General features: G+C 43.2%; 1 protein-coding gene across 1 annotated transcript in view; it reads right to left on the bottom strand.

Moving 5' to 3' along the window:
* LOC126278507 (dipeptidase 1-like) overlaps nt 1–9,670 on the bottom strand; it is a 439,923-nt gene extending 430,253 nt beyond the window's left edge. Inside the window, exon 1 of the mRNA XM_049978668.1 lies at nt 9,306–9,670. Coding sequence (XP_049834625.1) covers nt 9,306–9,315 — 10 coding nt within the window. The 5' untranslated portion in view covers nt 9,316–9,670. The remainder of the gene's footprint in view (nt 1–9,305) is intronic.
* Between the last annotated feature and the right edge of the window lie 5,277 nt (nt 9,671–14,947).

The raw sequence follows: 14,947 nt of genomic DNA, 5'->3' as shown, positions 1-14,947 counted from the left end.
TCACTTAAGTCTTGATAACCTGCCATTGTAGCAACAGTAACCGATGTAACAACTGCGCCAGATACTTGTCTTATATACGCGTTACCGACAACAGCGCCGTTCTCTGCCTGTTTATATATCCCTGTATTTGAGTTCGCATGCTTATACCAGTTTCTTTGATGCTTCAGTGTAGTTAGTTTCAGGAATGCGAGGATAAAAGAAATGCGGTTCACATACCGCTAGCGTTTACTATCACTCTGCATAGGGTTGTGGTAAGAGATTAAAGCGTTATCTAGCGGTTCTTTCCCGAAGCTGCAGTGATTTCCTTTGTAGCCACCGTACTGTGATGTGAACCTATACTTATTACTGTTTCTTTCGTGCTAGCCGTCTCTGTAACTGCACCTCGGACTTTGCGTTATGGATTCAGTAGCCAAGTCTTCTTCATATGCTGTCCATTTACGGATCCTGACCTAGATGATACTGTTTTAAAATTGTCTGGGGACAGTTTAAGTAGTGATGATGTGTTAGATAGTGTCAACGAAATCTAAAGTGAACGTAACTCAGAATAGGAACAGTGCGAAAGTTAAGACAAATTTGTTTTGCCACCTACGAAATCTTTGAATAAAAACTTGCTGAAATGACGAAGACAGAATCGTGGAGAGTGAATCTTTAGCTAAAGATTCTACTAGAAATATATTTAGTTGAGACAAATTATCGAAGCTTCTTACAACTTTGGCCAATAGCATTATTTTCCGCATGTTATAAGTGCGGTGTCCTTCACAACTCCTACAGAAACGACACTCAGGTGAGTCGCTTTTATTTTTTGAAGACTTTGCCAACTCGTTGGTGACACCACAGATAAAAGCGAGTTAACCACTATCACATAGCCCACGAACTCTGTATATCCATTCACTGTGTTTTGGGTGCAGAAGAAAGATTGGAAAAACGCTAAAGAGACTCCACCTGTGACCCAAGAAAGAAGATGAAGACGTCTTATATTCGTCAGTATTGCAAGGAGTCAATCTAGATCTCTACAAAAATTTACAGCGAGTGAAAAGAAAACATCTGAGAGGAAAACTAGAAACCTGAAAAATACTACTGTAGATTTAAATTTTTTAGATGTTTTATGACAATTTATACTTTTATTATTACATGTATAATAAACAATGAAAATATAAAAATGGTTCGAATGCCTCTGAGCACTATGGGACTTAACTACTGTGGTCATCAGTCCCCTAGAACTTAGAAGTACTTAAACCTAACTCACCTAAGGACATGACATCCATTCCCGAGGCAGGATTTGAACCTGCGACTGCAGCGGTTGTTGTTGGGGTTGGGTTGTTTATGGGGGAGGAGACCAGACAGTGAGGTCATCGGTCTCATCGGATTAGGGAAGGAAGAGGGAGGAAGTCGGCCTTGCCCTTTCAAAGGAACCATCCCGACATTTGCCTAGAGCGATTTAGGGACATCACGGGAAACCTAAATCAGGATGGCCGGACGCGGGATTGAACCGTCGTCCTCCCGAATGCGAGTCCAGCGCGCTAGACACTGCGCCACCCCGCTCAGTGACTGCAGCGGTCGCGCCGTTCCAGACTGAAGCGCCTACAACCATTCGGTCACGACGGCCGACACGTTGCAACTGTCAATCGTGGTCAGAATAGTATTCTATGCAGTAGTCAGTGCAATCTGTCACAGCACTATGTTTTATTTGGCCGCTAACGGCACGTGTGCGACGTCCTCAATAAGTTGCAACTGTCAGTCAGTTAGAATAGTGTTCTGTGTAGATGTGAGTGCATTATTTCAGAGCGGAGTGGGCCAATTGTTGGCGGTCTTACAGTGGGGGCTTTCATAAGTAAGGCGGCGGAAGTATATGGTGTTTCAAAAGGCACTATATCAAAGACTTACACCGCATGAAGGGAAAACGGATGATTACAAATATGGATATCAGTCTGTGATCGCTATTTTTTATTTTCAATGATCGGTTTCGGGCTAGCTGTCCATCTTCAGATCATATATTGCAGTTAGAGTAACTTGTCAGTACGGAACTGTTATGACAGTGAACCGATAGTTCCGTACTGACAAGTTACTCTAACTGCAATATATGATCTGAAGATGGACAGCTAGCCTGCAGACTGAAATCCATATTTTTAGTTAAGGAACGATTGCGGAAATCCCATTAAGGCAATCATGTCTAGCTTTGATAAAAACGGAGAAACACCATCCGCCGTCACAACGCGGGCGAAAGTATGTTCAGCGATCGTTACATATTAGCACTGCAGAGGATTGTGTCAAGAGATAACAGGACCACTGCTCCAAAAGTCACTGCAGAACTGTCTGTGGCACTCACGAACCCTGTCAGTGCCAACACAACACGAAGGGAGCGCCATATCCTGGCAATTTCAGGGCGGGCTGGAATTCCGAAACCACACATCAGTGGTGCAAATACCCGTAACAGGGAAAACTGATGCCGTAGTCACCACCTGGACTACGGAGCAATAGCAGAAAGTCATTTGGTCGGGTGAGTTTTCACATTGTTCCCAACTTCCGGCTGAGTTTACGTCCAAAAATGAATCATGGCGGGGCTTCGGTGTCGATTTGGGCAGCCGTATCGTGGTATTCCATCGGCTCCATGAGCTCTCTGGTAAGGTCGAGTAACTGAAGGATTATTTGACTATTTTGGCTGATTAGGCCCATTCCATGGTGCAGTGTTTGTCGCCCAATGGTGATACTGTATTCCCAGACGAAAGGCCCCCTTTTCACACAGCTCTCTGCCCAGGACCTTGTGAGCCAGAAGATGGATTGTTGCATCTCCCGTGGCTGCCACAATCGCCAGGTGTCAATATTATTGAGCCATCGTGGTCTACTTTGGAGAGTATAATCGCTGTCTACGTCCATCATCGTTTCCGAGACTTGCAACTATTTTTCAGTAAGAATAGCATAAAAAGACAACCCATTACCACACAATACCCGCTGTATGAAAACCGTTGTCATTCAAAACAGCTTCCAGCCGTGTCGGAATAAAAATGCATGTCCTCTATTGCTTTAAAGGGTATGTTAAGCCATTCATCATCATGCATTTTTCCATTCCGAGACTGGAAGCTGTTTTGAATGTTAACGGTTTTCATACACCGTGTTATGCATGGTAATGTGTTGTCTTTTTATCTGTTTCCATATTTTTGTCCATCCACTGTATGAAGCTAGCAGCAGTATCGTGAAAGGATAAACACTGTCTCGATACGCTGCAGTCCCTCCGATGTTGAATTCTGACACGGGGCTGGTAGGTGTAATCTGATTTCTCCTCAAAACGAATAAATCTATCGTCTTTTTCACTGGAAAACGTTCCTGCTCCTTACGTCGGGTATAAAACGACCTTCCCGCAAACAACCAACATTCAAATACAATTATTTGTAAACTAGAAACACCATTGCGTAATACATCCTTGTATACAGAATGTTGACTTACTTAAACTTTGTGTTCTGCATTACGGCAGGTCTTGTCAAGGGGGAAGCCTCGTCAGAGGTCAACCGGGTGAGCGTCTAGGGAAGTGATTCCAGTGGTGGTTTCCCGTTGCCTTCCACTGGTGGTGATGAACTGAGAATGAGGACAAACAACGCCCTGTCCTTGAGCGGAGAAAATCTCCGACCCAGCTGGGAATCGAACCCGGGCCTCAGAGTGACAGACCGCCGTGCTGACCGCTCAGCTATCGGGGCGGACGAATGTAGAATGCGTTACCCTTACTTACTTAAATGTAGTTGCGTTGAAATGCTAATCATTTTAATATCCAAGCATTTAGTACGCTTCTTGCCAAACTGAAGTTTTTTTTGCATGTATTCTCCACGATGTTGCAATCTTAATAGACAGCAACGTATTTCCACAGGTCTTTTAAGTCAGTTGCTTTTTATTCTTCTTCACTACCAGTGGCGGTCTTATATTCTGGCGTCAGTAATATTTTCACGAGTAGAATTTTAAAATTTGAAGGCATCAGAATTTTACAGTTTATAAAGTGTATATCCCACTTTGCACTGCAAATCTTTAAATACTTCACAAAACAACACTGACACTACATTATCTGCTAATAACTTTTCGTCCGAGATTTGCAACAGCCGTACCACATAAAGTGTCTCCATCCATTTAGTTAACTTTCACTTGCCAGTAATTTTTTCTCACTACTAAACACTATCTTACCGTAAGACACAATAATAGAACCCTCAAACCCGTAAATTTTTGATATACGGTTGTTGGAACTACGTATGAACGGCTTTATATGTCCTCGGGAAAGTCATCGACTTCATATCTTATCACCAGGAACTGAAGTGGATTGCTCCAATGGTTCTAACTAACGCAGCAGATTAGCAATTGAATATGGTTTTTCTCTATTACCAAAAAATTATTGCTTCCCATTTCCCCTTTGAGTAAAACCTCTATGTATTTCCGTTTCGACGTAGAGACTTCCCAAGGCATAACGTTTGGCAGACAGCTAAACCTAAACTCGAAACAACTACGCTGACCCGGCCGTGGTGGCCGAGCGGTTCTAGACGCTTCAGTCCGGAACTGCGCCGCTGCTACGGTCGCACGTTCGAATCCTGCCTCGGGCATGGATGTGTGTGCTGTCCTTAGGTTGGTTCGATTTAAGCAGTTCTAAGTCTAGGGGACTGATGACCTCAGATGTTAAGTCCCGTAATGCTCATAGCCATTTGAACCATTTTGAACTACGCTGCCCGTTTTGTACAGACCTCATAAATGCAGATAGATCCTTTAGTAGCATTTAAAGCAGCAAGAGCGAGCATTTTCTCTGAAGCTGTAAGAGTTTCAATGTTGAACTTTAAAGCCGTCAAGGTTCAAATGGCTGAGCAGTATGGGACTTTTGAGGTCATCAGTCCCCTAGAACTTAGAACTACTTAAACCTAACTAACCTAAGGACATCACACACATCCATGCCGAGGCAGGATTCGAACCTGCGACCGTAGCGGTCGCGAGGTTCTAGACTGTAGCACCTAGAACCGCTCAGCCACTCCGGCCGGCCCAGTACCCCTTCACAATATACAAGCCACAGGTGGTGTTACGCAATCAACATCATAATCCTATCAGTGTCAAACACACTGATTTAGTATTTTTGTGCTCTTTCAGTACAGTTACTTCGTACTTAAGAGCTCTGGTAATCTTTTAGGGGGCGCTGTTGTGTAACACACACATGCGTTACACTGTATTAGGCTGCATTTTTCCTTGTGCTGAATCCACCCACAAGAAGGCCGTCAGAGCTTCGTTAAGCACGGTGTCTGAGGAGCTGCGTCACGCTTACGTTTGTGTTAACAACGCCGGGACTTCTGTAGCCTTGCCGCTCTGAGATTCCTAAACGCCTCGACACTTGCTTGCAGGGCTATGATGCTAAATAATTACAATGTCGTAACGGTCACGTGAAGTATCACAAAACAAACTCCTGACGCTGATTCCGAAAGCTTAACCGGCAGCGTCATAAAGTTGACAAAAATTGGAGTCACCTGTTTGCAGTTGTAAAGCGCACATTTGCTAGCGACTGTCGAGCGTTAATTCCCTAGCTCACTATGTTCTCTCAAGTGTAGCACTGTATCAACAGCATTAAAGCGAAATCCGCAATACTGTAATTTACGTAATGTGCGCGTAATCTGAACACACAGCAGTAATCCTTAAAATGGAAGTCAGTTTTTACGCAGCTAGAGAACGCCGCTTCAGAGCAATTTAATAAGGAAACGTGCCAGATTTGCTGTCGATTATTATAGTGCATATCTTGTATTTACTCAGACGTAAGTAGATAAGGGACAAAGGAAGGTCATATTTTAGATGCCTGTCAACATCCAGGCTGTGAAAGCACGAAAGCAGATAAGCGCCACGAAAAAGTCTGAAGCGCTTAAAAAAAAGAGCAAGTGCAAGAATTGTGAAGGAAACTCTGAATTACTTGTGATGAGGTAAAAGAAAAATACAGTATGGTACCGGTCTATCTGAAACTAGTTGGAAGAATAAAACTATACACCATACAGGGACACGAACCCAGAACCTTACCTTTCACAGGCAACGCCCTTACCGATGTTTTTTGTCTTCTTTCTTTCGATCTGGTTCTTCGCCGTTTTGTCGTCAGTGGTTCTGTGCGGATATCGCATGACATCTTCCAAATTCCATCTATGAGAACTTCGTTTTTTTTTTCCTCCTCCATTATAGCGGGTGGGCAGCCCGGACGGAACACGTTGAGCTACTGTGCCGGTAACTGAGCTACTCAGACATGGTTCATGACCCTACCTCACAGCTACAAACGCTCTTTCACCAGTTTGTCCAGCCAGGTACACCGAAGAGCTGTCAAGTTTAATACGTACATAAGAGGTGCTGGAGGAAGTAGGGCTGTTAGGTTGGATCTTGATTCGAGCATGAATAGCACTCTAAGCTTTGTCTGCCAGGAAGAGCGAAACCGGCGCTCAGTTTCAAAGATTCATTCCGATTTCCTCAATATATTTACCGAAAATGAACTGCTGAATAACAGTTCTACTATGTACGATCTACACATGGATTCTCTCACGCCGGCCGTAGTGGCCGAGGTGTTCTAGGCGCTTCAGTCTGGAACCGCATGACTGCTACGGTCGCAGGTTCGAATCCTGCCTCGGGCATGGATGTGTGTCATGTCCTTAGGTTAGTTAGGTTTAAGTAGTTCTAAGTTCTAGGGGAATAATGACCTCAGATGTTGAGTCCCATAGTGCTCAGAGCTATTTGAACCATTTGATTCTCTCACTGGTACCGTTAGAGACAGCTTTGAGAATTCGCTGTCTTGTCTCGGCAACACGAATTCTTTCGATGTTGAGAGTCGGTACATCTGCTGTCACTAACAACAAAACCGATTTGTTACGACTTAAATTTTTTGCAAGCTTCGTGGCCTGATTTGTTTTTCATATTTCAGTGACTGTAATTATCATTTCTCATTTTAAGAGTGTGTCATGCTATGAGCGAACAACAGAACATTTTTCTAATGCAAGTAGTTGACAGCTCTTGGTGACGCAACAATGCAGTACCAGTATAAAAAGAGTAAGACTAACTTCATCTTCTAGGATTCGACTTCAGTTTAATTATATGGAAATAAAAATCCTCTAAAATCTATTATACGCCAGTGCGTATTAGTGTTAAACCTTATATTGGAACAAATAAGCCCTCGGTCACAAATATTAAGTCAAAATTGACCTGGTTTCGAGGCTACTATGAGCGTCTTCAGAATTAGACTAACTGTACTAAAACATTAGGTATAATTAATAAAATTAAAGTTTGTACTGACTCGAAAAGACGCAGTACTTACAAGTCACATATTAAAAAAGATCTAAGCCGGAAAGGCGACGTCATGAACAGTTGTGAGATAGCGAGCCGCTAAGGGCTGCTCGTACTGTGAACAAGGGTTGCAAACCTTTCCGGCTTAGATCTTTTTTAATATGTGACTTGTAAGTACTGCGTCTTTTCGAGTCAGTACAAACTTTAATAAAATTAATGTGCTATATACCTAATGTTTTAGTACAGTTAGTCTAATTCTGAAGACGACGCTCATAGTAGCGTCGAACCCTGGTCAATTTTGACTTAATATTTGTGACCGAGGGCTTATTTGTTCCAATATAATTCTGACACGGTCACTGAACCATAGGAGCTATGTTCAAAGTGTTAAACCTATTCGAGGAACTGCTTTGCGGTTTTTGTCTGACAGTCACGAAGATGTTCAAGAAAACCCATTTTGTTACGAAAACTTACGTGAAAAACTGACGCGTAAACATTGATGTAATCTTTAAGTAGTTGTTACCTCCACAAGCCAGATATAGATCACCATTTACTGGCTGGTGTGTTATCAAGTATATTTACCGAAGCTTTACTAAGGAGCAAGTTGGCGTAGTCGCTCAGACATTGGACTCTGTTCGACGGACGGCTGTTTACCCGGCTGTCTGGGCATTCAGATCTAAGTTTCCTGCTGAAATGAAATTTCAGGATGGTTCCATTGCTATTTACGGCAACGTAATCATCTTAATCATCCTCTAATTCCAAGGTTGTACTCCGTCTACAATAACGCCTTAACATAACCTTTCTTCTCGTTCTTTAAAGTTTTCAATTACATCCTCAGAGGCAAAAAGGTGACAGGATTAGTTTCGTTCTCGTGATTACAAAAGCGTGCCATCGACAGTGTCAGGTTCGGGCTGTCCTGATTGATGTTTCGTCTCTAAGAAAATGACGGAGAACGTTGTGTTGGATAGTGTCTGCTCCCCACATCCTCTCCCTTTTTATTTGTCTTTTAACGAGTACATTCACTCTTCGTTCACCGTGAAATTCCACTTGTTTGACATTATACACACGTATCGCCCCAGGAATCTGACGTACGAAATATTCTTCTTGGGATTAACCCTCGCAATACCAAGGGGGGGGAAAGAAGGGTACTAGGCTCATCTACTGAAAACACTGAAATCTCGAAACCCATATTTTAAAATTTTGAAAAAAAATGTTTTTAATAAAGTCCTCTAGCAGATTCTATAAGCGTTCAGATGTTTTCCGTTTAGCTTAATCTAAAATTTAAGTCGTCTGCGACTTTTCAAACAAAAGTAATATACAACATTTTGAGGTTACCTCTTTAGAAAGTATGTTGTTAACATAATTCAACAACAGTTCAGAATTTTAAAAAAAAGAATAGTTTAGGGTGAAAAAGTATTCCTCCTCCTCTCCCACCCCCTCCCTGGCAATGCACGTTACTGAAAATGCGTTGGTATTGCTTGTGTTAATGAACGCTTTTTGTCCGCGTTTTTCTTTCAAATAAATGTTTTTGAAAGGATTCGCCCTAACAGAAAAATTCTGTTGTTTTTTTTTTCAGTGGTGCATGTTCCGGCGAAGTTTCGTGATCGCCAGGTATTTCATTTTATTTCCTTAACAGCAAATTAGAAAATAAAATGAGCGTACTGACGATGATGAAAAATCCCCGAAACATCGCTCAAGGCAGAATCCTTTTCCGCAACACTCTCAATTGGGCTGTATACTTTCACAGATATCCAGTTAAAGCAGTTCTCCATACACATACTATATGGGAGAAACAGGATATCTGTCAATGACTGTGCAACAATTTTAACATGTAAGAATAATGGTGTAAACCAAATTGTATATAATTTTCCACGAACTGATATCGCACTGTGCAGACACATTTTCCTTCTCTCTCTTTCCCAAATACACACACATAGGTGAATCTCTATACAGGCAGGTAATATTGCACCATTCGCACCTGCCGGCCGAAAGCTCCAGCGCTTCCGCAGCTACACATGCACGCATCCGTCCCAAGCTGTGACGCGACTTACCTTTGCACATGGCTGGTCAGCTGGAGGTGCGTGTAGTGCTGGAACGCTGCTCACGTATCGACGCAACAGGGAGTCGTAGCGGCGGCTTCCCCGCTGCACATGCAACAGGCAGGCAGAAACGAGCTGAGAAGACGCAGGCCCACCACACAAACACGTGCTGCTCGCTGTTGGCTGACACAGCTGCCGGCAAGACGGGACGCGGACTGCACTGCGCAAGCGCGGCAGGCCCCCGGCTGTCTTGGAGGCGCGCGACGCCACTGCACCCTGGCGGCCGAGTCGTTAACTAAGCTGCCCCAGGCATTGCGGACAGGACAAGTATGTCCGCTTCTCACCTCCAGGTAGGGAAGCTCTGAGATTACAAAAGTGAGCCAGCATCGACTCTTGTTTCCATAACTGTGGTATTGGCATTTAGTACCAACTATTCGATAACTTCATAGCATGGTAAAAGATAAGCGAGTAACGGTATCGGATTGTTTCAGGGAAAATAGGAGGTTTACACTATTTCATCACCAAATATACAGTACACAGTTTCTATTTGGTACACACCAAACACAAGTGCAATGTTATAGGCATAGCAACTGTTGTCTACAGTGAACATTTCACCAATATGAAATACCTACACGCTGAATTGGAAAAGTGTCTCGACTGTTGGTAACTTAACTATACTCTTAAATGGAATTTTTTGTGATGGCTTACTGAAGGACTAGTAGTCTGTTAAACTTCACTCTTCTTTAAGTGCTGTAGCCGTGGGGAAGTCCGCATTTCGCAAGTGGTCACGTTGCAGCTCGCCTAGAGGGAATTCCTTGTTTCTGCAGCTCTCGTAAGCTGAGTACACGACATACATATTGGAATGTTTGTTCTTTATTGCTTGCATCTGTATTAGATTTCATACCCAAGTTGTAAACTTTCCATAAAATATTGTCTGGAAGTGAGAAAACTGAATATATAGATTTCGAAAACTTTCTCTTCTTGTAACGTGTACTTTAGGTATCGTATTCTGTTGCTGAGCAAAACTGGCTTTTTGGCCCTGTGTTTGCGCATGCGAACAGTTTCGTGAAATACAACCTTAACCGTCATGAAATGCAAAATTTGAGATAAAGTAAATGAATCTAATTCAATACCAAAAGATACTAATTGTGCTCAATGAAAACTACATAATTAAAACTCGGTACCGAAGTAGATTATGAACGTTGCGTAACATGAAGTGCATGTTTGACTTGGAATATACACAAAATAAATTACTGATCTACCCAGAATAAAAAATACTGTCGAAATCACCAACACTGCTCACTAAAATTGTTTGCTAGCTAGCACAAAACCTGTCAATCCTGACTTCACACTGTTTGGGGTAAGATCTGCCCTGAAATAAAAATGACTTACGCCTTGCTCAGCATACTGTTTATGTGTCTAGAGTACTGACGTTCCCGAAAGCAAACACAACTCAGCAGATGCAGCATCTAAGATAAATAATCTACTCTTAATTTTTTTTGATTGTCAGCTACAATATGTTGCTGTGTGTGGTATAAGGTGCAATGCACACACGGCAGAATCTTACAAATTTACTACGCATCACGGAGACGGGCTTTACTCTAAAGTAAGTCGTTTTTGAGAAATTAAACTCTGATTATTGACGAAAGGGCTGCAAAACATAAGAAGACTTTAACATTTACAAAATTATCTCATAACAAAAATTACAAACATACCATTAAAACTCCTCCAATAAATTGTTCATCAACATAAACAACAAGAAAGTATATAAATGAGTTTTGATTACCATAATAAAGTACAGGGGACAGGCAAAATATGTGAACAGTGGTAATAACGGGATGGTTGCGTTTGACGGTCAACAATGCAGGTAAGGCACGTGTTCAGTACGGACCAGGCATCAGTGCAGGTTGTTTAGCAGTAGGACACACTTCGTATTTGCATTGAGAGGCCGAGATCGACGAGCAATGAAAGACCTAACAGAATTCCAAATAGGGCAAATGGTGGAGGCCCGATTAACTGGAGCATCAGTAACCAAAACAGCCAACTTTTATTGAATGTTTCGAGAGCAACTGTTTCAACAGTCATGACAGCCTACACAAAACATGGAAAGACATCATCGTGTAAACGTAAAGGTGGGTGCAAATCAAAGCTAAATGGCAGAGATCGTCGTACGTTAACACAAATTGTGTCTAAACAACACAAAACTATGGCGGCTGAAGTGATTGCAGAGCTCAATAGCCATCTTCAAGAGTCCTTATCTATCGACACTGTCCGCCGAGAACTCCATACAGCGAATATGGACGAACTGCTATACCCAAACCATTAGTGACGACAAACAACGCAAAGAAGCGTAAAACATGGTGTCAGGAGCATAAATCCTAAACGGCTGTCAGTGGAAACACGTTACACGGTCCGACGAGTCAACCTTATCGTTATTTCGAACACAGGGTTGGGCTTACGTCTGGAAAACGCCAAAGAAGCCTACAGTCCTGATTGCTTTATTCCACCTGCTAAGCATGGAGGTGCAAGTGCGATGGTGTGGGCAGCTATATCGTAGTATTCTGCTGCTCCAGACATTACTCTCAACGGACGTGTTACAGCCAACGATTATGTGAACATTTTAGGTGATCAGGTGCACCCCGTGATTCAAATGTTGCCAACAATGATGCCATGTTTCAGGACGACAATGCGCCCATTCACACAGCCATGACAGTACAGTCGTCGTATGCGGAGCATGCAAATGAACTGCAGCGTCTTCCCTGGCGAGCACAGTCCCCGGATTTGAACATTATCAACCCTTGTCGACCGTATTGGAGCGCAGACGCCGGAGCAGGTTAACGCCTGCCTCCCTGGTCACTACAAGAGTCAGAAGAGTTGTGATCGAAGAGTGGTATCAAATTCCACTGGAGACTGTACAATCATTACATGCCAGTATTCCAAGAAGAAACTCAGCTGTATTGCTTGCAAATGGGGCTCCAAACCCTCATTAATAAACCATTCCCAAGTAAGTAAAAGTGTTCACATTATTTTGCCTATTGCCTGTATACGAGAAAGTTTCTCCCCGAGTCACAAACAACAGATTTCTTTCTCCTTAAAAATTCAGCTCTCGCTACCATGCCTCAAATAAAACGCCCCGGCACTGCACAACTGACTAGCAAGCAAACCACAGATAAAATTAAACACAGAGTCAAGAATCGTATTCACTACTCATACATCTTTGTCCCAGCACAGTAAAGGCGAATTATTTACAATAGCCGAAAACATATGAGACCATTACAACATAACCAACTGTACTTTCGTCGACATCGGCTGAAGTAGGTGTCGTTGTGCTGCTTATTGGGGCGGGGGTGGGAGTTCATAGCAATGAACGAGCAGAGCCACCGAGGAGACTGCAGAAGAACATTGCTTCACAGAACGTGCCCATCCCCAACAGGCTGTCTTTTCGCTGAGGAAGAACAGTCTGCCAGTGAGGGACAAATAGCAGTGCTTGGTGAAGCCAACTTCCCAGCCGTAGCGTTCCTCATGCCAGTCGCTCCTGCTGGGTGAAGTCGCCCTCACCTGCCCCCGAACTGATCCCTAAAGTAGGGCTGCCTCCTCTGACGAGAGGACCCCACCAGTCTGAATCCTGTGGCGTGAAAATCGATGTACAGAGTGCATTGTATTTTGTGACAAACGGGAAGAAGCAAGTCCAGGTGGTGTTCTGCCCTTTATTTCAGCTGCTGATGAGACGAGTGTGTTCAAGCTTTTAAAATTTTGTGACATGTCTGGATTGTAACCTAAGCTTTTAGGCTGGAGATTTTAGTGTGTTGCAGAGTGGCTGGGCCATCCCATTTATTCCAATGATCAACCCTTTCCAACTGTCTGCTGTCTTCTTTTAATTCTTTCCACTGCATTTTCCCTTTCAACTACGTGTTAGATCTGACAAGTGATATCGTTGTTGTGGCTGTGTGTGGCATGTTTTTAGGATTTGTGTTGTGTTCCGCGTAGACAGCGCGTACACAACTTCCCCACTAGAGCGCGCCACACTAAGCACAACAGTGCAGGCGCAGCCCTCGTCTGTCTCTGCACTACGAGATGGCGCTGTCTTAGAGACGGACCAAATTCTGCTTCCGCCGATTCGCATACTAATATGTAACGCAGCCAATGAGATTGCTGCTAACGTAAAACCTTTTCTCCTCGCAGATGACACTCGCGCAGTGATACCTGAACATGCGAGGTATTATAACGAGTGTACAGCTCTCCGATTAGTCAGTTTGCCTTAGCCTGCACTAGTCTATACGCAAGATTCAGTCTGCGCCCAATAAGATTACCATATTCCTGTACATAGCCATGAAGATAAATAAATAGACACTTTGTCAAGTATCAGAGATATGTGAGAATAAGTTTAACGTACCAAGACCAAAGGAACTTCAGACTGTCAATTGTAAACAGCATCCAGAATCAAGTTACGTAATGTCAATGATTTATATTATTTTAATAAATATGTGTGAAAATTAATCAAGTTCTGTTTAAAGTAGGTCACCATCAATCTGCTACTCTAAGTGTGCAAGTGGCTTTTCTATCGTCTGACCTAACGGCAGAAGATAAACAGGCCACGATAAGACCACAAGACATATTGCTGACACTCGCCTACTTCGTTAGAGTGACAAGTCAAATAATCTGATGGTGTGTGTACCGAAGGTCTTACAGTACGCACACCACAAGTTGGTTTGTGCTTTTATTTGTAGTTCACATTTTCGTAAATTTGCAACCTTTATTCACAAACGTCTGATTTCGTTTTACTCATAGTACAGGTGCTGCACTACCATATCATCATCATCACCACCGTCATCATGTGTATGACCAGGTCCGTCGTAATGCTATGGGGAATCCAACCAGAGAGGGTTCAAACAGTCCACAACGTGCATCGTCAGCAGAATGGTGGCCGGCGAATACCAGTCACAATACTCTAAAATCCCTTACCACATTTAGCCCGTTTCTTAAGCGCACTATCGCTATCACATCCTAATCACCAGAAACACCCCCGTACTGCATCACCACCTCTTCTGTTCTTTACTGTTGGCAGTACACGTGATGGCAGGTAACTTTCTGTATACGTTTGAGAAACTCAAAGCCTTCTATCGGACTGCCACAGAGTATAGGTAGACCCATCAGTCCAAATCACTCATTGCCAGTCACTCACCGTCCAGTGACGCAGCTATTTATAGCACATGATGCGTCGTTTAGTACTGACTACAGAAACTATTGGCTTACGAGGAGCTGCACGACCATTGTACCCATTCTTTTTAATTTCTTACGCGCAGTCCTTGTGCTAACTGGATTGCTGTTAGCGACGAGCGATGCCTTCTGCTAATGTTATACGATTTTTACATTACGTTCACCAGTCGGCAAAAACGGAACCTCTACATGATCGCTTTGTTGTCTGTCTGTCGGTCTTTCCGTCTGGTAAGACTCCTTTTCGTCAGGAGACTGAAGAGGAATGGATTTGAAATTCATAGCACAGCCGGACGCTGTGGCCATCCGGTTCTAGGCGCTTCAGTCCGAAACCGCGCTGCTGCTACGGTCGCAGGTTCGAATCCTGCCTCGGGCATGGATGTGAGTGATGTCCTTTGGTTAGTTAGGTTTAAGTAGTTCTAAGTCTAGGGGACTGATGA

This window comes from Schistocerca gregaria, chromosome 6 (assembly GCF_023897955.1).
Source record: "Schistocerca gregaria isolate iqSchGreg1 chromosome 6, iqSchGreg1.2, whole genome shotgun sequence".
NCBI classification, from domain to species: domain Eukaryota; kingdom Metazoa; phylum Arthropoda; class Insecta; order Orthoptera; family Acrididae; genus Schistocerca; species Schistocerca gregaria.
The sequence above is the reverse complement of the archived record's forward strand: the minus strand, read 5'-3'. Positions and strand labels throughout refer to the sequence as shown.